Genomic DNA, 22,246 nt, shown 5'->3' with positions numbered 1-22,246 from the left:
TGGAAGCGGTGCCTCATTTGCATGGGCCGCGCGCGGGCGGCCAATCGGAAGAGGCGGGGCGGTGGCCCGCGCGCCTTTTGGGTGGGGACTGACAGCTTATCGGACCTATTGGAGGCCGGTCCTACGGCTGACGGGGGCGGGTCATCGCTCCGCGCAGCCCTCTGTGTGTATGGGGAGGGGAGGAGTGGGTGGAGGAGGTGGGGGGGTTCGGTGGGGGGGGACTCCGGCCGGCTCTTGGGCTCTGCCAGTCAACAGCGGCGGCGCACCGGCGCGCGGGCTAGCGGTTGGGTACGGGGGCGAGCGGGCTAGAGAGAAAGAACGAGCGTAGCGGCAGGTAGCGCGGCGGGGGCAGAGACCTTGGGGATGGGGCCTGAGGGAGGAGGCAGCTGCAGCGGCGGAGGCTTGGGATCGGGATCAGGTCCGGGCACCCCCCTCCCTTTTTATTTCCCCACACCCCATCCCGCGTCCCCCCGGGGCTGCCCCTGGGGAGGGAAGCGGGTTGACCAGTGTGGGGCAGGGGCGGTGAGGTAAGGTGAGCTGGGCGCGCCGCGTGTGAGCTCTTCCTACCTCGTGTGAGTGTGAGTGTGTGTACGCGCGCGCGTGCCCTTCCCGGCGCCTCGGTGACCCTGGCGGGCTAGAGGAGGCAGGAACCCACCCCTCCCTGGGGACCCCTGACTCTGCCCAGCGGCTTAGAAAGCTTTCGGAGAGTGCCCTCCCCAGATCCCCATCCCTGCATCTCCGTGGCCATAAGATTTGCTCGGTGTTCCCATCCCAAAGGTGTTTTTTTTTTTTTTGGGGGGGGGGCGAAGTTTAACACACATGAGGAGAGGGGATTCTTTATCCCTTTACTTCCCACTGCGTCTCCCCTCTCTGCACCCCTGTTTCTTTCTCCCCCTAAGAGAAACAAATGACAGGTTGCTCTGGTCTTGATTCTTTCTGCCTTTTGTTTTTTCTCTCATTCGTTTTCTGACAGTTCACGATTCCAAGCGTGTCTTTCTTCTCTTCCACCCGTTGCAGGAATTTGCCTCATCTGTATGACCAATGTCCAGTGCTGTTGTCTGTTCAGTCAGAGGCTGGGGGAAGGATCTTATCAGATCAAAACTCCAAGAGGTAATGTGTGTGAAGTTCGAGTGTTTCTCGTAGCTGGAAAAGAAAACCCCATTTTCCTCTTTAATTGATTGCACTTGAGAGACAAAAAGTTGGGAACTTTAGCCTGGAATTGAGAATTATGTTAGGACTAGTTACAAGTATAATTTAGGATTTCCTCACCTTCATTGATTTCTTGGACTGTGTCAGTGTTCAAGAGTAATTTTCTTGAAGTTAGCCAGAGCTTTGGGCTATTACTTGCTAGTTCTACATCTGCTCCTTGTCTCCCTTTTGTCTCCCTAGCCTTCCCAAGGATCTCTTTTGGTTTAGAGTTTCCATAGGATGTGAAGTATACAATGCAGCCTTCTTAATTATTATTTCACCTGTCTTATAGTAAAATGCCACCAACATGTTTTAACTGGATGGAAAAATCAGTGCTATTTGCACATTAAAATGATGTTGAAAAGTACTGCACTAATGAGTCTTAGTACTCTTACTGGTATATGAGAGAATTTTTCATTCTTTGTAATAGAGGAAATGGCATGACAAGACTGATTCTACTATATTAAAGTAGTCGATTAAAGATGGCTTTAATCCTAAAATAATGTAGCACTTAAAGATGTTCTAATGTTAGACAATTTGGAATAGGATTATACAAATAACCTACTTTTAATTGGGCAATGACAATTTAATCTTTTAGGATACTGGGTGATGTGTAGTGTGATACAATTTTTGGAAAGCCATACATAGGACTTAAAGTTTAGGTGTTCTTAAAGTGTGAGTCAAGATTTTAGTTCTATCCTGTGCAAGTAGATCTGATCAGGGAACACTGGCATAAGAGATAAGGAAACATTTAGCTGGGGTGGGGGGGGTGGGGTCTCCTTAAGACTATAAAATAGCCTTTCTCAGGAGAATAGTAGTAACTAAATCATTTTATTACTTGAGGATTGACAAGGAGGAAATACTGTGGGAAAGTATTTTGTGTTCCTGTATTTTGTGACTCTAGCATAATAGAAAGTATTTAGTTTCTAGTTGAATTTTGTGTCATGTTTTTCAGCTGGATTTTGGATTTCTTTCTCAGTTTGGGATTTTCATAATGTTCAGATTACTACTGTTAAAGTGCCCCCCCCCTTATCTGATTAGCCTTCTTTGCTTCTTTGAGCAAAGACCTACAAGAAAAATTGCTATTTTGGTTGGCTTTCAAAAAGTAGTTCTTGAAGTAATATAGTACTTAGACTTTTTTTTTAACCCTTTGATTTGGATTATTACCAAGAAACTAGTGTAGTTGCTTAAGGGTGATAGGGCACAGAAGGGAGAAGAAGTGGGGTAGGACAAAGTATCTAGGAAATGATAGTATATTGATGAGAGAAGAGTTACTGTTTCCAATCTACAATCTATTTTTTATTTTGTCTTGCTCAACAGTGTAGCATGTCATATGTATATATGTATGAAAAATTAAGTTTGTGTGTGGAAATAGAAAGAGGTTAAAATTGTTCTGGTATGTAATAGGATAGATTTTATTTAAATTACTTATCAAGAGGATTTGGATAGATTCACATTTCTCAAAAGTGCCTTGTTTAACATAGTATATGTTTATAGCTTAGCTCTAAGTTTCAATTTTAGAAAGCATGCTTTTGAAAGTAGTTTTTAATTTTGATCTTTTTCAGTTTAAATTGTAAGCTTTGTCACACAACTGCATGAGAATTTAATCCCCCCCCCTAAATTTAAAGTGGCTATTTATAAAGAAATTAGATAATTTTAATAGAGTATTTGAAGGATCCTTGTGGACAGTCACTACAAATAAATATACTTTTCCAAGTTTCTCTTATTTAAACACTAAACTTCTCTGTTCTGAATCTGTTCTTTTACCCAGAAAATTAGTCATTAAAAAAAAGCCCAAGTATATCTCTTTTTGAATTTTTCCTCTATCATTAGGGAGTAAAAAGAAAAATTAGCATACTATTTCAGGCAGGTCAATATGAGAAACTCAGAATAATATAGTTATATATGCACTAATTCTTTTTTTGTCCCTTTTCCATTCATTTATGGACTGCTTTTTGATCTTTCTAAACAATCCATAAGGTACCTCTCTACCTTTTTATGAATCATTATTGGTATGGAATTTTGATTTCATCCATATAAGAACTTATCTTAAGGAAATTCCATTAATCAGTACAGATAGATTTGCATTGGATAATCTTAAGAAAGTTGCCTGTAGTACAGAGAGATTAAGGGTTATACAGACAGTATATTTCAGAGGTGGCAGTTGAAAACCCAGAGCTTCTCAAATTCTCTTACAGTATGTTGCCTCCAAAGATAGAAATATATGCTAGAAAATAAGAACTTACATTGGAGATGCTAAATAAAGGATAAAAACCAAATGTTATTGTCTTCTAGATAACTTCTTAAGAGCAGGAACCATACCTTTCTTATTTATCCTTGTATCTCCAGGAGCCTCATTGGTAAATGAGAATAATATTATAGTTTTAGAGTTTGAAGGCACCATGGTGGCCATTTAGTCTAATCCCCTCCTTTTACTAATGGAGAAACTGAGGCCCACCCAAGTTGTTTAATTGAAGCATACATGTTGAATGCTTACTCTTGTCCCTTCAACATAAATTTCATTATTTGTAAAGAGGAAGTATCTTTATTACTTACTAAACTACTTATGCATAACAACCTCTGTAAATCATTTATCCAGGAAATAATTTAATCCATTGTGTTTATAAAACTTCAGAAATTTTATAAACTTTATAATCTAACTTATTGACAACTGAATTTTACATTAAAAATAATGAATATGTTTGGCTTTCTTATGTTGTAATAAGGTTTTAGTATATATCTAAATCGAATGGTATAAATAGTAGCAGGCCAAAAATCCTTATGTGCAATGTTCAGTTGATTTGGTTAGTCTATATCTTAATTTCATGTCCTAAAGACATATCAATTCTGTGCTGAAATTATTTTTCCAGACATCATATTTATTAAAAGCATAAGGACAATTAAATTTGTTTAATGGGGAGAGGTCATTGACTTGTTAATTGCTCTAACTATATGTTTAAAAGAACATAAAGTACTAATCAAGTCCTTTCTCTTATTTAAGGTCAGTGTCATTTACAGATAGAATAATTTTTAAAACTTTCCAGTAGTGTAAGACCAGACCTGCCCAAATGATGTAGGCTATATAGTTTATAGCATCATAACTTGTCTTTTTGTTGCCAAGCCCCAGGGGATAGTCTGCTTATTTAAAGCAGGGTTGATTTGATAAAATTCCAGTACCACAGAAGAATTTAAACTGATTCTTGTAGTTGATTACAAAAGGATTTTACTCAAATTGAATTGCAACCTATTTCACAATACATTTAGCCTTTTAATTTTCAGATTTTTAAAAAAACTCAAAATTTATTCTTCTGTTGTAATTTGTGATGAGTTAGAATAAAAGGAAATGAGGATAACTTTTTTTTCCATAATTTTTTTCTTTTTAAAAAATGTCTAGCCTTTTGAAAACTATTGATCAAGACATAGGACCACAAAGGGGAGTTTACATATCTGCAGATTTTATGTCAATTTTTCTATGGTTGAGATAGGAGGGTGAGGAAAAAGGCTTAAAAATAGGAATGAAAATTAAATTCAGTATTTTAAGGCAAAAAGAGAAGATAGTGAAGTCAGGAATTGTTCTGACTCTTTTTGAGCTGTTATTTTTATACTACCTTCATAATCAAATTTTTACCAAATTTTTTGGAAAAGGTGTAATCATTTGAAAAATAACAATTATGGGGCAGCTAGATGGCGCAGTAGATGAAGCACCAGCCCTGGATTCAGGAGTACCTGAGTTCAAATCTGGCCTCGGACACTTAACACTTACTAGCTGTGTGACCCTGGGCAAGTTACTTAACTCCAGTTGCCTCACCCAGAAAAAAAAATAAAAATAACAATGACTTTGGAGTGAAATATTGATTTATAAGTAAGCAATCATACAGGTGAAAGTTTGTGAGGGGACAAGAATGAATAGCCAGGTGAAAGTGTAGTTTAATTTTCTTAAGTTTCCCAAATTATTCATGAATGGAGACTAAAGGAAGATCAAAGAACATTTTTCTTTTTTTTCCATATGATCATAAACTTCTAAAGGAAAGGTGATGAACTTCTAGACTTATTGGTAACATTCTACTTCAGGCCTTTGTTAAGCACTTGCTTTGTACCTGGTGCTTTGCCTAGTGAGACAGACAAAAATGAAACAATTCCTGATTTCAAACTACTTATAGTCTTTGAAAGCAACATGTACACTTAATAGTATTTGTAAGGTATGTAGATAGTGTTTACAAGGTAGTTTGAAGAGAAAGTATGACTAGCAACTGGGTTGATGAGGAAAGACAACACGTAGGAGATGGCGGCTGAGCTGAGTTTTAGAAAGAAGAAGGGGTTCTAAGAAGTGAGGAGAGGGTGCATTCCATGAGTGGGGGCAGCTGGTGCAAAAAGCATTTAGACAGGACCTAGAATGTCATCTGTGAGGAACAGCAAGATGGCCAGTTTTTCTGAATTGTCGAGTACATGGGGCAAAAATTATGTCTAATGAGTCTGGAAAAGTGGTTTGAAGCCGGATTGTAAAGGACTTTAAGTGCCAAACAGAGGAGTTCACGATTCATGAGAAAGATAGAGAAAAGGCCACTCCCTTTTCCCTGGAAATGGTAAAAAACTGGGCTGAATTTTTCAGATTAATCTCTACTTCCAAAATTATATATCTGGTTTTATTTATCCATCTGTGGAAATAGAAAGCCAGTTAAGCTATAAGCTTCAAATTATAAGGGAGACTTTAAAAGTTGAAAATGTTTCTGTCTCATGTTTAGAAATTGTGTTACTGTTGGGAAGGGGGAGTCCTAAAAAATATAGATGCTTTTATGATCAGGTACGTGCTGAGTGAGGATGCAGTGTTCGTTTATGTATGTTAAATATTAACCAATAAAATGATTTCCATGTTTAACTTTCAAAACAAGACACAATAAAACAGTATTATATTTTAATATACAACACTGGCATGTAGCTTTTGGCTCCAGTTCATTAGGGTGACAGTAATTCATTGATAAATGTTGAAATTTTGCTTGGGGAGGCAGCATGATATGGTACAGACTTGGACTTGGGAGGATGGAGAATTGGGCACTAGTCTCATTGTACCACTGACTGGCTGTGTGGCCTGGGATAGTTCACCCCACCTCTCTGGGCCTAAATCTGCTCATCAGTACAAGGAGAGGGCTGAGCTAGATAATGATGTTCAATGTCCAATCTGCTGCTCTCAACATATGGCTTTATGGTCATGTGAACAGGACAGCTTGTTAAAACAGATCTGGGGAAATTACATGTAGAAAAAAATTGTTGTATGGAAACACACTAGTAATTGCCCATGTTCAACAGCTAAGATTGTCTTTCCCAAGATTCTTTTTAAGTTCTTTATGGATAACACTGTCATAAAGTTGAAAAATATTTTATCCATTTCTCAAGTGAAGAGGATATACTTTAATATTGATAAAAGACATATATATGAGTTAAGTAACAAGTCCCTGGGCTAGTTAGGTTGTGCAGTAGATAGAGCACTGACCCTGGAGTCAGGAGGACCTGAATTCAAAGGTGGCCTCAGACATTTACTAGCTGTGTGACCCTGAACAAGTCATTTAATCCCAGTTGTCTCCAAAAAACAAACAAACAAAAAACTCAAACCAAAAACCCCAAAGAAAGAAGTCCCTAAATAAGACTCTAAACTCTGTAATGAGAAAAGAATGATAGTCTTTTGTTATATGCTAATCTGACTCCCTGGACTCTCTCTCCCCCCACTCCTTAGCTATTTGTAATTAGGCCACTTTGCTCTGAAATTTGATGAAGTTTTTTTGACTAGGAGTATAATTGACCCAAGGCATAATTGACCCAACGCAGAACTGGCAGTAAATTCTTTTTTTCTCTTTTTCAAATTCTAGTTATGTCATCTAGGGAATGAGATTGCTATCTGGCACCAGCTTTCCGGGAACTGAAGGTGATTATTACTAATAAACAATTATGCACCTACAATGTGTCCTAAGTGCAGTACAGACATGGAACAGTCCCTTCTGTCATGAATCTTCCAGACAAAAGAGATTAGATAAATATGTCACTGGTTGAATTTTCTGGGTGGTGTGGTTTATCCTCCTTTTGTAGGAATGGTTGGTACTTATAAACTGTATCGGTTTAGGGCAGTGCTAAACTAATAATTATGACAGCCTACTTTTGATCAAGCATGAGAATGGAGGAATCTTATAGCTTGATATCTGAGATCATTTAGTTATAGTTCAAACCATGGTCTCAACTACAGTAAATAAATTTAATTGTATAATTTTTAAAAACTATATTCACAATAGAAATAGCTAATTAGAGAAGGTTAAATTTAATATTTTTTTCTCATACAAGTTAACTTCTTGATATTCTTTGCAACCCAGGTAAAACAATGTATTTAATTTTTCAGATTAATTTTGCAGCTATTTCAGAAAAACTGATTTGGTTATTTATATACCACAATAAATTGAAGTATGGATTGGTGAAGTTATTGGGAGGACAACTATCCCTTATTAAACAGGTTAATCATGGTTACTTGGGAAATATTTTTCCAGCTATATTGATAGGAGAATCATCACCAAGAAAAATAGATCTATAAAATGGCTTTATTATGAGGAAATAAAGTTTTGGGATATGTTTCTTCAATACTTCAGTCCTTCAAAAGTTATTTGGTTCTGCGAACAACTCACTAAGGAGTAAAATGACAATTTGTCAGTCAACATGGAAGAAATTGTTTTACTTATAGACAGTATATATTTTGTTTTAAGATAATTGAATCATTTTTTCCCTCTTGAGACAATAACATTTGTAACCTGTATGTAAAACTCTTAAAAACATTGTATAAGTGTGAGCTATTATTATTACTTCCTGAAAAACAAAAATCATGAAATCTAGTCAAATCCATTTGAAATATTTGTATTTATAATTATTTTGTTTAAGATGCATACTTGACTACAACAATGCATATTTTTGTTTGCTTTAGTGTGGTGGAATTAAGATGACTTGTGCAGAGATTTAATTGAAAAAACTCACTTTGGTCAAATATTGGGCATTGCTGCTAATTGTCTTCAACTTCTTCCTTTTAATTCATATCCTGAATAAGAAAAAGGTATTTTTTGCTTGTTTAGTTTATAATGAATTATTGAAAAGAAGAAAACACTTGCAAAATTTAGAGAAAGAACAGTTGCTTTTAAAAGCTGCATTATTGGGGCAGCTAGGTGGCGCAGTGGATACAGCAACGGCCCTGGAGTCAGGAGGACCTGAGTTCAAAGCCAGCCTCAGACACTTAACACTTACTAGCTGTGTGACCTTGGGCAAGTCACTTCACCCCAATTGCCTCATAAAAAAAAAAAGCTGCATTATTTTTCAGTAGTTACTGGGCCTTTAAAGTAACTTCACCAGTTTGGGATCATAGAATCATGAATTTGGAGTTAGAAGGGACTTTAGGCTCAGGGAGGTTGTAACTTATTCCAAGGTTATTTTAGCCACTACATGTTTGGGCAGGATTTAACCCCATGTTTTCCTGACTCCAAGTTCTTCACTCTATCTCACATGAAAATGACCCTGGCTTTTAAAAGGCTATGCTATGAGAGCATAAACCCTAGAAGGTCCCACAAAACAAGAACAGCTTTGAGTATTGACTTCATATGATTATTGCCTGAGGATCAGTTTCTCTAACTTGAGAGAGGTATTTCTCTAGAAGGTTGACCACTTGGTGATGGTTTCTTTTCAACCAAGGCATTTAATTAAGACTAATAAAATATTTGTTGACTGGAGTACCTAAGGTGATGATCCTTGAAATATTGAAGTAAATTTCTCTTAAATTTCATCAGAAAACAGCTAGTTCGTATTAAAAAAAAACCTTTGGGGCTAGGAAGGTCTCTTTCCTTTGTGCAGTTGTATGCCCTTCTTGTAAAGGATTGTAATGTCTCTGTTGGCCTACTGATAATTTAGTAGATAAGTTTCTCATAGTTGTTTGAAGAGTGAGATTAAGTAATTTGCCTAAGGTCATATAGTTGTTAAGTGTCAGAAATTGGATTTGAATTCTGATCTTCCTAATTCCAAGTCCAACATTGACCAGTACCCCAACTACCTCTATAACTTGCATGTAATAGATACTTAGTAAATGTTTGTTTAATTGAATTGTTGGGGGAAAAAACAGGTGTTTAACCCTATTTTGAAGGGACAATTGAAGGATGCTTATGTTGTCGTTTATGTTGCTTGCCTCTTTAGCAATTAAAAGATTATCTCTGGTCCCCTTTCTTCTTTTTATTTATATCTTTTGTTTTATAGCACTCAAATTCCCCTTGTTGTCTTTCTTGCTAAGCTTTCCTAAAGAGCCTAAGGATATAGCAAAGGATTTTTTTTAAAGAGGAAGAAAAGAAAAAACAATCAGCAAAACCAATTAACATTCAAAAAATCTGATGCTATATGAAAGTTCCATGCAAGGGGACTCCCAGCTTTGCAGAGGAGTAGGGGGGAAGGAGAGGTGTTTTCTCATATCTCTTCTTATAGGCCAAACTTTTCTAGTTTCACAACATTCAGTTTTGACTGTGTTGTGGTTGTTGTTCCTTTCACTTGCCATTGTTTTATGTTATGTTATGTTATGTTGTTTTCCTGGTTGTGCTTATTTTATCAAGTTTGCATAAGTTCATAACAATTTTTCATTACTCCTCTGTATTTGTCATTTTTGTCATTTCTACAGCACAGTAATATTCCATTACATTTATGTGCTACAATTTATTTAGCCAGTTCCCAATGGATAGGCAGCTCTTTTATTTATAATGCTTTGCTACTACAAAAAGTGCTGCCATTGGTCTACGTAGATCCTTTCTTTTTGTCATTGCCTACCTTGAGATATGTACCTACCAATGTAATCTCTGAGTTAAAGAATATTTAAATCACTTTGTTTGCATAATTCCCAAATAGTTTTCCAAAATAGTCTACTAATTCACAGCTCCTCCTCCAATAGATTAATGCGCCTCACTGCAACCCCTCCAATACTGACTGTTCCTTCTTTGCTGGGTGTGAGGTGAAACCTCAGACTTGTTTTGATTTCTGTTTATCTTATTAGTGACTTAGAGCATTCTTTTATATGGCTGTTATTAATTTTCAATTCAGATTCTGAAAAACTATTCTTACCTTCTGATTACTACTAGAGTGGCATTTTATCATTATATTTCTGTTGCTTTATATGGCTTGGATACCAAACTTATATCCACTGTTTGATAGAAAGATTTTCCCCCAACTTGCTCATTTCTCTTTTTTTCATACTTTAATTTGTACAAAATCTTTTCAATTTCATGTACTCAAAATTTCTATTTTCTATTTTGTGATTTTCTCTATTCCTGGTTTGATTAAGAAGTCATACTCTACCCAGAACTGTGAAAGATAGTTGATCTGCTTCTCTTTTAATTATTTTATGGCAAGATCTTTAATATTTGGGTCACCTATCCATTTTGAATTTTGTGGGATGGTAAGAAATTTGTTCTTTATTTTCAGGGTACAGAGAATAATCTATTCTTGCATCTTCAATGGTCACTTCTGTGAAGATGCTAAATTTATAACAAGATTATTGGTATTGGGGGGCCTAGGTGGCACAGTGAATAAAGCACCGGCCCTGGATTCAGGAGTACCTGAGTTCAAATCCAACCTCAGACACTTGACGCTTACTAGCTGTGTGACCTGGGGCAAGTCACTTAACCCCCATTGCCTTGCAAAAAAACACCAAAAACCAAAAACCAAAAATCAAAACAAAACAAAGATTATTGGTATCTTTTGAACTTCAATTCTCAATTGCCTAATGGACATTTCTAAGTACAAATCCTGCTAGCACCTGAAATTAAGTTTGAATCTGTTATCTCTTATCCCACTCCCATCCTCCAAAATTAAGATGGAACTTGGTTATCTTGGTCCTTGTTTCTCTGTATCTCTGACATTATTATTCCCTCAAGTCACTCAGGTTTGAAACCTTTGTTAGATCTAGTCAGTCACATGTACATAATGTTTATATTTTATTTATATTTTTAATGCCATCATTCTATTTTAGGTCTTTATATCCAGAAGATATCCCTAGACCACTCTCATATTTATATACTTTTATATAAAATGAAATTATGAAATCAAGATGCTAATGGCAAAGTGGAAAAAGCATTAGAGATATCTAAAGAACCAAATCAAATTTATAAGAACGAAAACCATTCCCTAACAGATAGTTTTCAGGGGAAGTAATCCAAGTTATCAATCACCAAATCGTCTATAACTAGAGAAATGCAAACTGAAACCATTCTAATGTTCCATCTCATACCCATAAGATTGGTCAAGGTGACAAAAGAGGAAAATGACCATTAGAGTAGCAGGAAAGTAGGTAGAACCATAAATTGGTCCAGTCAGTCCAGAAAGCAATTTGAAACTATGCCCCCAAAGTGACTAAACTATGTATAAATAATGCCAACTATTCACCTTATTTTTTATGTCCCAGCAAGATCAAAGAAAGACAAAAAAAGATCCACATATACAAAAACATCTATAGCAGCCCTTTTTATAGTAGTAAAGAACTGGAAACTAAAGGGGTACCCATCTATTGGGGAATGGCTAAACAAATGATGGTATGTATATAAATGTTATAGAATAATATTGGATTGTAAGAAATGATAAAATGGATGGTTTCAGAGAAATCTGGGAAGACCTATATGAACTGATGCAAAGTGAAGCAAGCAGAAAAATATATACAATAATTGCATCATTGTTAAGAAAAACAACTTTGGGGGCAGCTCGGTGGTACAGTGGATAGAGCAGCGGCCCTGGAGTCAGGACGACCTGAGTTCAAATCCGACCTCAGACACTTAACACTTACTAGCTGTGTGACCTTGGGCAAGTCACTTCAGGGAATGGTTGAACATATTATGGCATTTGAATGCAATGGGGTACTATTGTAAATACAGGCATACCTTGTTTTATTGCACTTTGTTGTACTTCCCAGATATTGCATTTTTTTTTCTTTTTACAAACTGAAGGTTTGTGGCAACCCTGCATTTTTCCAACAGCATGTGCTCACATCGTATCTTTGTGTCACATTTTGGTGATTCTTGCAATATTTAAAACTTTTTCATTATTTTTATATCTGTTATATATGTTATCACTGTGATCAGTGATCTTTTTTTTTTTTTTTTTTTGGTGAGGCAATTGGGGTTAAGTGACTTGCCCAGGGTCACACAGCTAGTAAGTGTTAAGTGTCTGAGGCCGGATTTGAACTCATGTACTCCTGACTCCAGGGTCAGTGCTCTATCCACTGTGCTACCTAGTTGCCCCGATCAGTGATCTTTGATGTTACTATTGTAATTGTTTTGGGGAGCCCATGTAAGATGGCAAACTTAATTGATAAATGTTGTGTATGTTCTGACTGCTTCACCAATTGGCCATTTCTCATCTTTCTCCCTTTCCTTGGGCCTCCCTAATTCCCAAGACACAACAATATTGAAATGGGTTCTTCCCATTAAGCTTTGACTTCAGGATGCCATTAAGTCTTTTGATATCTACAGCCACAGCTTTCTTCTTGATAGCATTTCCCTTGTCTTGACTAGAAAATATCAGTTCAACCTCTAGGTTCAAGTTCAAACTTTCAATTTCTATTTTTCTATCTTGTGCATTAATTTTATTCTTTTTAAAAAGTAATTTTCTTAAATGAAGATGACATCTACTATTATTAGAAAAAGTTTCTATGAGATGAATAAGCTATTTAATGTTTTTCAGTGGACTGTATAACTTTTATATCTACTGCTCCCATATTTCCAGAAATTTAGTACCTCTAATCTCTAAGGGATATATGGACTAGTAGTTATTTTTGGTTTGTTTTTATAAACAAATTCCTATAGAGAAATTATTTTTTATCAGCTATAGACCAAATACTTCCCCCCACCCCTGGTAGCTGTTTTGTTTTTTATACTGTTGGTTCATTGAAATACTATGTGGAGGGGCAGCTAGGTGGCACAGTGGATAGAGCACCGGCCCTGGATTCAAGAAGACTTGAGTTCAAATTTGGCCTCAGACACTTAACAATTACTAGCTGTGTGACCCTGGGCAAGTCACTTAACCCCGATTGCCTCACCAAAAAAAAAAAAGAAAGAAAGAAATACTATGTGGAGGGTGCAAGGTTTCCTCATTTATAAACTGAGAATACTAATAGCAATAGAATGAAAGCAATGTTATTTGACCTTTACCATCAGTCTTACAAACTAGCTTTTCTTCTGTATCCCTTTATGTGTTCTATTTAGTAACCTGGTTGCCAGACAATGCTAAGGTTTGTATAAAATAGCTAGAGGGTTATTAATTACTGTTCTTGGAAAAAAGTTTGCTTTTTAGCTCTTGGGTTATTTTGTAAGGTGTTTTACACATGTAAAACACAGCCCTTTAATTTATTTCTGGGTATTAGGAAGAGAAAAAATGGTGGAAGGAGTAGAATAATACCTGGGCATTGGGAATTAGTCCAGTTTTTTAAAACTGCTAGGAGGCTAGATAACAAAACTTTGACTGTACTTACCATATCAATCTCATGCAACCAGACTGAATGAGAAAAGCAAAATAATTATTTGATAAAAAGGACCTTAAAAAAGTAAAGTGCAGGGGGCATTTAGGTGGCGCAGTGGATAAAGCACCAGCCCTGGATTCAGGAGGACCTGAGTTCAAATCCAGCCTCAGACACTTGACATTCATTAGCTGTGTGACCTCGGCCAAGTCACTTAACCCCCATTGCCCTGCAGAAAAAGAAAAAAAAGAAAAAAAAAGTAAAGTGCAATATAAATTGCAATGATAAAGTTAACATTACCATTAAGGACAAAGTCTTATAGTAGTTATGGCTATTTATCTAGTAAAATCAATATTTATAAAATACTTTTATTGATATCACTTGTTTTAACATAATTTTTATTTCTAAATGTATCCCTCCCCTTCCTTGCCCAATGAGCCATCCCTTATGACAAGGAAGAAAATAAAGGGAAAAAAGTTGAGTAAAACCATGTCTAATATTATGTACACATTAATCAAGTCTGATGGTATCTGAAGTGATCCATACCCACAGTCCCAGAGAGAGGTGCATTTTCTCAACTCTTCTCGGAGGTCATGCTTGGTTATTATAATAATAATAATTATTATTATTATTTTGTGGAGCAATGAGGGTTAAGTGACTTGCCTAGGGTGACATACCTAGTAAGTGTCTGGGGCAAGATTTGAACTCCGGTCCTTCTGAATCCAGGGCTGGTGCTTTATCTACTGTGCCAACCAGCTGGCCCATTATAATCATATAAGATTAAGTTGCCTCAAAAAAAAGGATTAAGTTGCCTCTTTGTAAAAAATTTTATTTCCATGCACATTGTTGCAGTCACTGTGCATATTTTCCTGGTTCTGCTTATTTTACTTTGCATCATTATATAAAGTTCTTCCTGTGCTCTGAATTTTTTATAATCATTATTTTTTGCAGCACAATAATTTTCCATTACATTCATGTACTGCAATTTGTTTAGTTATTCCCTAACTGATGAGCATCTACAGGTAATTCTTGTTTTATGCAAGTAGAGCTGACTTTTATCTAAAACTATTTTTATGTAATGCAAATTTACTGTGGACATAGGGAAGGGAGGGAGAGAGGAAGGGGATCATGTGCCCATGGAGGGAGGAAGCCTACACATGGTTCAAGGAATCAAGGGAACTGTGGACAGAGAAGGGAGAGCAGGAAGAGTAACATGTGGCATGGGGCCAACTGTATTGTGGACCTGGTGGGAACTGAGAAGACAAAAACTCAGCAGGGCAGACACATGGAGGCTGGACATGGACACAGGCAGGAGAGGACAACATGATACACAGGCACTAGGAACAGGCTCATGGTACCTGAGTGCGGATGGGTGGAAGACAGAAGACACAAGGGGGCAAACACAACAAGCATAGGAGGTTGCAAGCCAAGCCCCCGTTCAGAGCAAGGGGTAGGAGGAAAGAAAGAGAGAGACCAAGCCCGTGCGCGCAAGCACCATATTAAATAGTAAAGTTAACATGGTTGGTTTTTTGGAAGGTATGTAAAGTCAAACTTGTGTAATGGGAGAATTGTCTGTATTTTGTCTACAATTCTTCGCTACTACAAAAAGTGTTGCTGTAAATTTTTGGTGCATATAGCACCTTTCTGTCTTTGGCTTCTTTGGGGTTTAGGTATGATGGGATATATAGGTCAAGGGTAGGGATGTTTAGTCACTTTGTTTTTTTGTTTGTTTTAGTGAGGCAATTGGGGTTAAGTGACTTGCCCAGGGTCACACAGCTAGTAAGTGTTAAGTGTCTGAGGCCAGATTTGAACTCAGGTACTCCTGATTCCAGGGCCGGTGCTCTATCCACTGTGCCACCTAGCTGCCCCACTTTGTTTTTTTAAGCAGAATTTAAAATTTCTTTCCAGAATGGTTGTACTAATTCACAGCCCTACCATGTTGTCAGGATTGAAACTGAGGAAACAAAGATTTGAACTTCTGAGCAAATCAGTTTATTAGCAATACTAGCAGTTGCCAATCAGTTGAGTCCAAGACCTCCTCAGAGCATATGAGAATATGATTTGGCAGTTAACAATGCTTTCTGATAGTCAATAATGAGGAACCAATCAGCTTACACAGTCTTGAGTAACATGGACATTCTGTCTCTCTGATTGGCCAGAGTTTTACAAATTTTGTGGTTATTTCAAGAATATCCTGGTACATTCTGTGGTTATTATAAAAACATACCACAAGATGTACGGAACATCTTGTGGTCAGCACCTACTACCCCAATTTCCCAGAATTATATCAACATTTCAATTTCACCATAATCATATGATTTATAACAAAGTAAGGGCCAGCTCACAAAATGGAAGACAATCACATAATGGAAAGAACCAAACAAAATAAAGCTAGTTTTGGATTCCACAGTGTATTAGTGTGCTTTTCTTTACATAATACTCCAGCACTAATTTTTCATGTCCTTTGTAAACTTTGTCACTTGGCTGGATTTTTGAGGTAAACCCCAGAACTGTTTTGATTTACATTTCTCTTATCATTACTGGTGTGGAGCCATCTTTCCTATGTTAATAATTTCTATCCTCTTTTTGGAAATTCTTCTTTTGAGAACTGTTCGTTACTGTCTTGTGGTCACTTATTTACTGGGGAATGGCTCTTGATCTGGTATATTTCTGTTCTTTATCCATCTTGGAATAAAAACCTTATCATAGATATTTGAATCATTTTTTTTCAGTCATTAGGTTTCCTTCTTTTCCTAGTTGTATCAATTTTGTTAACGCAAGAGCTTTTCAGTTTCATATAATCAGAGTTACCTTTTTTGTCATTGTTCCTTACCCCATTTGGTTAATAACCATAGCTTTGAAAGATGCTTGATCTCATTTTCTTCTAGTTTAAAAAAATGATATGACCTTTTTATATTCGTCACAACCATTTTTAAAAATTAATAAAGTATTTTTTTCCCATTACATGTACAGATAGTTCTCAACTTTTGTTTATACATGCTTTCCAATTTCAGATTTTTCTCCCTCCCTCCCCTCCCTCCCTCCTCCCCTATACAGCAGGTAATCTGATATACGTTACACACACACACACACACACACACACACACACACACACACACACACAATAACATTAAACATATTTCTGCATTAGTCATGTTATAAGAGAAAAATCAGAGCAATGATGAAAAACCTCAAAATAGAAAAACATCAGCACCAAAACCAAAAGAAATAGTATGGTTCGTTCAGCATCTACTCCACAGTTGTTCTTTTTTTTTTCTTTTTTCCTGGATTTGGAGATCCTCTTCTATCATGAGTTCCCTGGAACTCTTCTGTACCATTGCATTGGTGAGAAGAATATAGTCCATCCCAGTAGATCAACACTCAGTGTTGATGATACTGTGTACAATGTTCTTCTGGTTCTGCTCTTCTCACTCATCATCAGCCCACACAAGACCCTCCAGGTTTCTCTGAACTCCTCCTGCTCATCGTTTCTTACAGCACAATAGTATTCCATTGTATTCATATACCACAACTTGTCCAGCCATTCCCCAATTGAGGGGCATCCCCTCACAAGTCACAACCATTTTGAGATAGTTGAGTTCTATAGTGCAAGGTATGAGTCTAAACCTAATTCCAGCCAACTCACTTTTCAGTTTTCCCAGCAGTTCATGTCAAATATAGATAGGTATGGGTCAGCCATAAGCAAAAAATATCACTAAAATGGCTATTTTTAATGTTTTTTTTAAGTTTTGTAATTTTATTCTTGATAGACTGAGTCCTAGATATTTTATGCATTTTGTAGTAATTTTAATGTGATTTCCTTTCTTATTATATTTTTTTGGGTTTTGTTATTGCTATATAGCAAAGCATTTGATTTTGTGGATTTATTTTCTGTCTTGCTCTTTTTGAAACTATATCTTTTTCTGATTAGTTTCTTTAATTAGTTGCTGATGTTTTCTAAATAAATCGTCATGTTATTAGCAATTGGGAATGATTTTTTTTCTCCTTTGTCAATATTTATGACTTGAATTAATTTATTTTATTATTATTTTTTTTGGTGGGGCAATGAGGGTTAAGTGATTTGCCCAGGGTCACACAGCTAGTAAGTGTCAAGTGTCTGAGGCTGAATTTGAACTCAGGTCCTCCTGAATCCAGGGCCGGTGCTTTATCCGCTGCACTATCTAGCTGTCCCACTTTAATTTATTTCTTGTCTTACTGCTATTAGCTTTTCTAGAAGTATGTTGAATAACAGTGGGGAGAGGGAACATCCTTGGTTTATTTCTTTATTTATTGGAAAAACTTTTGGTATTTCTCTGTTGTAAATAATGCTTGTTTTGGGTTTTATATACATACTTTGAACATATTAAAATGGCTCTTCAATACCACTGCTTTATAGGTTTAAAATTTTTTTAGCATAAATGAATATTGTGCTTTTTTTTTGCTTTTTCTCTTCTTTTGATATAATAAATGTGTTTTGGGATATTTAAAATGGTGGTTAAATGTTAATGTACTGATTCTTAGCCATCTTTTGTATAAATCCAACTTAGAGTGAATACTTTTTTGTATGAATTGTTGAAATCTTAGGATTTTCTTGAAAATTTTTGCATCATTATTCTTTGCTACAGGCTTATAGTATTCTTTGTTGACTTTCTTTCCCTGTGTTAGGTATTAGAACTGTATTTGTCCTATAAAATGAGTTTGGGTAGAGTGCTTTCATTCTCAATTTTAACAAATAATTTATGTATTATAGTTATTTTTCTTTAAACTTTTGTTAGAATTAGCCTGTAAATCCATTTGGAAAATAATTTTTGATAGTTCTTTTATTATGATATTTTTCATCTTTTCAAATATCATATGATACTTAAAATATCACAATAATTTCCATATGAGGTTGACTTTAACCACATTCTGACTAGTTAAATTTATTTGATAAGATTAGGTTGTTGGGGATCTTCATTTTATGCTCTTTTAATTTGAGTATTTGGGAGGTGATGTGGTGTAGTGTGGATAGAACTGGACCTTGGAAACAGGAAGACCAGCTTTTAAATCTCAGACACTTAACATGTGACCTTGGGTAAGTCATTTAACATCACTGAGCTTCAGTTTTTTCATCATTTGTAAAATGGAGATAATAATGGCACCAATCTCACAGGGTGGATGTGAGGATCAGATAAGATAATATGTAAAAGTTATAAATGCTATTGTGATTTCAGTTTGTTTTTTTAAATTTTTCATCTAATCATATTGGATTTTCTCTCTCTTTTTGATCATGTTAACTAAAGGCTTATCCTTTTTGTTAGTCTTTTCAAAGAACCAATTTATTTCTTATGTTGACAAATTCTAAAAACTTTATTCTTCATTTCTTTTATCTTCAAGATTTCCTCGATTATGCTTATTTTGGTTTGTTTATGTTCTAGTTTTTAAAATTCCATATTCAGGTCATTAATGCTGTTGTGAGTAAAATTCAACAAAGGTAGACTGAGGCAAATTTCTCAAAGCAAGATGATAGTTTATTAGTAGGGTGTGAACCTACCAATAGAGTTGGTCTATAGCTGTCTCACTTTCTAAGCCAAAGACTTCTTACAGAAGGAGAGCTCCCTTTTGATAGGTTTTAAGGAGTACAGAACAGGGCAGGAGAGGAAATAATAAAATTGTTTATAGGTTTGGTGATACCATGGGGTTGAGGACAATATAATTGGTTACATAGCTGAGTTGTGGGAAATAATATAATTAATTGAAAGTTGGGAATGAGGGCCTAGTAATAGCCCCTCCCTCCCTCCCTCCCTCTCTCTCTCCCTCCCTCCCTCCCTCCTTCCTTCCTTCCTTTGAAATGTTCATTGAGTTCACCTACAAGGTCAGACACAGTGGACCAGATATCCTTGAAGAATAGTTTGGTGGTGTATTGATACTAGAACAAAGACCCTGGTGTTTTCTTGCATCCCCCTAGGATACCTTGAGGTAAGAATAAAACAGTGATTAGCAGAACTGGATTTCTAAACTTGACTCATTACAGGCCACCTGAACTGCTCTGAGTTCAGAGACAAAGAACTATGACTTAGGCAGTTAAAGGACAAAATCAGTTAACTTAAATGATAAATAAAAATGATACAGAATCAATTTAATGTTTCTCGTACTCCCTCTCCCCCTGTTTTTTTGCAACTCCCCCTATTTTTAATGTACATTTTCAGATATATTTTGCACCTGATGTCTGCTTTAAATATATCCTAGAAATCTTAATATGTTTTTTAAATTGTTATTTTATTTTTTCCTTAATTACACATAAAATAATTTTTAACATTTGCTTTTATAAAATACTTTTTATACAAATAAAGTCATTTAAATAATTGGAGAAATAGTAATTGTTCATGGATAGGCAGGGCCAATATAATAAAAATGACAACTATCAAAATTATTTATTCCATGCCATCCCCATTAAATTATAAAAAAATATTTTTAGGCCCCCATCACCTCCCCCACACACACTTCCTCCGGCCTTGCTCTCTCACTTCCTTCTTGAGCCCCAGAGCTCGATGCCCCCAGCACTCCCACCATGAGCAGGGAGGGAGGAAGGGAGGGAGAGGACCAGGTTGAAGCATCGACCGCCACTGTGGGGGCTCTGGTTGTGACAGGCAAGGAAGGCCACAGCTACAGCCGTAGCCACCATGATGCAGAGCAGCAAGTGTGGGTGATGGGGCAGTGGGCAAGACGTGCCTTCTTATCTGTTATGCTACCAATGCCTTCCCTAAAAAGTACATCCCAACAGTGTTCAACAACTACAGTGCCCAAAGCACTGATGAGCACACAGTCAGTCTTGACCTGTGGGACACAGCAGGCCAGGAGGAATATGACCGGCTACATGCCATGTCCTGTCCCCAGACCAGTGTCTTTGTCATCTGTTTCTCCATTGCCGGCCTACCTTCTTATGAGAAGGTGCAGCACAAGTGGTACCCAGAAGTATGTCACCACTGCCCTGATGTGCCCATTCTGCTCATGGGCACCAAGAAGGACCTGTGGGCCCAGCCAGATGCCATAAGGCAGCTGAAGGAACAGGGCCAGGCACCCATCACACCCCCAGTAGGGCGTGGCCCTGAGCAACCATGCCTGATCCAAGCTGTTCACTACCTCATGCTCTGCACTGCAGCAGGATGGCATCAAAGAAATGTTTGCTGAGGCCATCCAGGCTGTGCTCAATCCAACACCACTCAAGTGGGGCTGTTCCTGTTTCCTCTTATGACTCCCCTCCCCCTGCTGGCCCTGTCCTGGGGCTTGTCATCTGTCCATTTTCCTGCCTCCCTTTCCCTTGGCCACCCCCTTCTTCCTCCAGGCCTGATTGGCTCCTCATTCTCCCTTCAGCCATGTGCCCTCCCCCCCAACCAATGTCTATGCCTTCCTCATCAGAGGAAGGGAGAGAGGGATAGGAGCCAACATTCCAGCCCCCTTTCTCTGGGCAGTCTTTACATTCAATTTAGTGAACATTTACCAACCTCATCCTATGTACAGGGCTGTGTTCAGGTGCTGCGAATTCAGACATGAAAAATGACAGTGCCTGCTCTCCTGGCGTTTACAGTCTATTGTCCTTCTGTCCCTGGCACTCAGAGCTGAAGAAGTCCTGTTGTGGCAGGATGTCTGTTTGTGGGGAGGGCCTTTTCCAGCTCTCCTACTCCATCATTCCATCAGTTTTCAGTGAGCTTCCTTGGGCCTCAGGAGACTTTCTGAGCTTCTCTACATCTAAGGTGCTTCTGGAGACCCATCCCACTCTGGACATCCCTGCTCCAGCCTGGCTACCATGCTCAGGACACACCCCATCCCTCTTGCCAGGATAGGACCACAGGATCCTGAGAAGAGAGGGAGCCAGCCAGCAAAAGCCCACCTGAAGAAGGGTTGAGGAGAGCCAGTTGCCTCCCAATTCCCCATTTACAAACCCACCAACAAACTTTGCCCATATACTCTGGGGTTCTGAAAGAGGTGGGAGGACTTGTCCTATCACACTAGCTCCCTCAACCCTTTCCCTGAGTGCATTAATAAAACCTCCTTGTCTTAAAAAAAAAGAAAAATATAAAAATGAAAAAATAATAAAATTCATACATAATAAAAAAAGGTCAAGAATATCAAAGGAATTAATGAAAAATGTAAAGGAAGGAGGTTTAGCAGTAGCAGATCTTAAACAATATTACAAGGCAGTAAATATCAAATTTATCTGGTACTCTCTAAGAAACAGAAAGGTGGATCAGTGTAACAGAGTAGACAATGCACAATAGTAAATGATTATAGTAACCTTGTGTTTGACAAATGTAAAGAGTTAAGCTTTTGGGATAAGAATTTACTAGTTGACAAAAAATGTTGGAAAAACTGGAACCAGTCTGGCAGAAATTGGGTAATTTACCAAGATAAGGTCTAAATGGTTACATGACCAAGATATAAAGGGAAATATCATAAGTAAATTGGGAGAAAATGGAATATATTTTCTCCAAGTTTATTTTTTTATTATCAGATATCTTACATTTTACATTTTTTTTTATTTTGTCCTAATTTTTCTTGCTGTCTCATTGAGTCACTGATTTG

The 22,246-nt window shown here is 37.2% G+C and overlaps 2 protein-coding genes across 9 annotated transcripts in view; both read left to right on the top strand.

Annotated features, from left to right (window-relative positions):
• Window positions 1-205: 205 nt before the first annotated feature.
• Window positions 206-22,246, top strand: part of FKBP5 (FKBP prolyl isomerase 5) — a 161,936-nt gene continuing 139,895 nt past the window's right edge. For 2 of the 8 annotated variants that reach the window (XM_044005565.1, XM_044005567.1), the window contains exons 1-2: window positions 206-334; window positions 1,018-1,110. The gene's annotated coding sequence lies outside the window, so the exon portion shown is untranslated. Of the gene's footprint in view, window positions 419-617; window positions 778-973; window positions 1,111-22,246 lie in introns of those variants that run through there. The other 6 variants (XM_044005569.1, XM_044005573.1, XM_044005568.1 and 3 more) reach the window with 5 other exon arrangements.
• LOC122754969 (rho-related GTP-binding protein RhoG-like) lies at window positions 364-22,158 on the top strand. Its single transcript, XM_044003388.1, is given in 4 exon segments — window positions 364-527; window positions 1,018-1,110; window positions 20,356-20,808; window positions 20,810-22,158. Coding segments are annotated over 4 exon segments (819 nt in total). The 3' UTR covers window positions 20,919-22,158.

This window comes from Dromiciops gliroides, chromosome 4, assembly GCF_019393635.1.
Source record: "Dromiciops gliroides isolate mDroGli1 chromosome 4, mDroGli1.pri, whole genome shotgun sequence".
NCBI lineage: Eukaryota > Metazoa > Chordata > Mammalia > Microbiotheria > Microbiotheriidae > Dromiciops > Dromiciops gliroides.
Note: the sequence above shows the minus strand (reverse complement) of the source record. Positions and strands in the feature narration are given on the sequence as shown.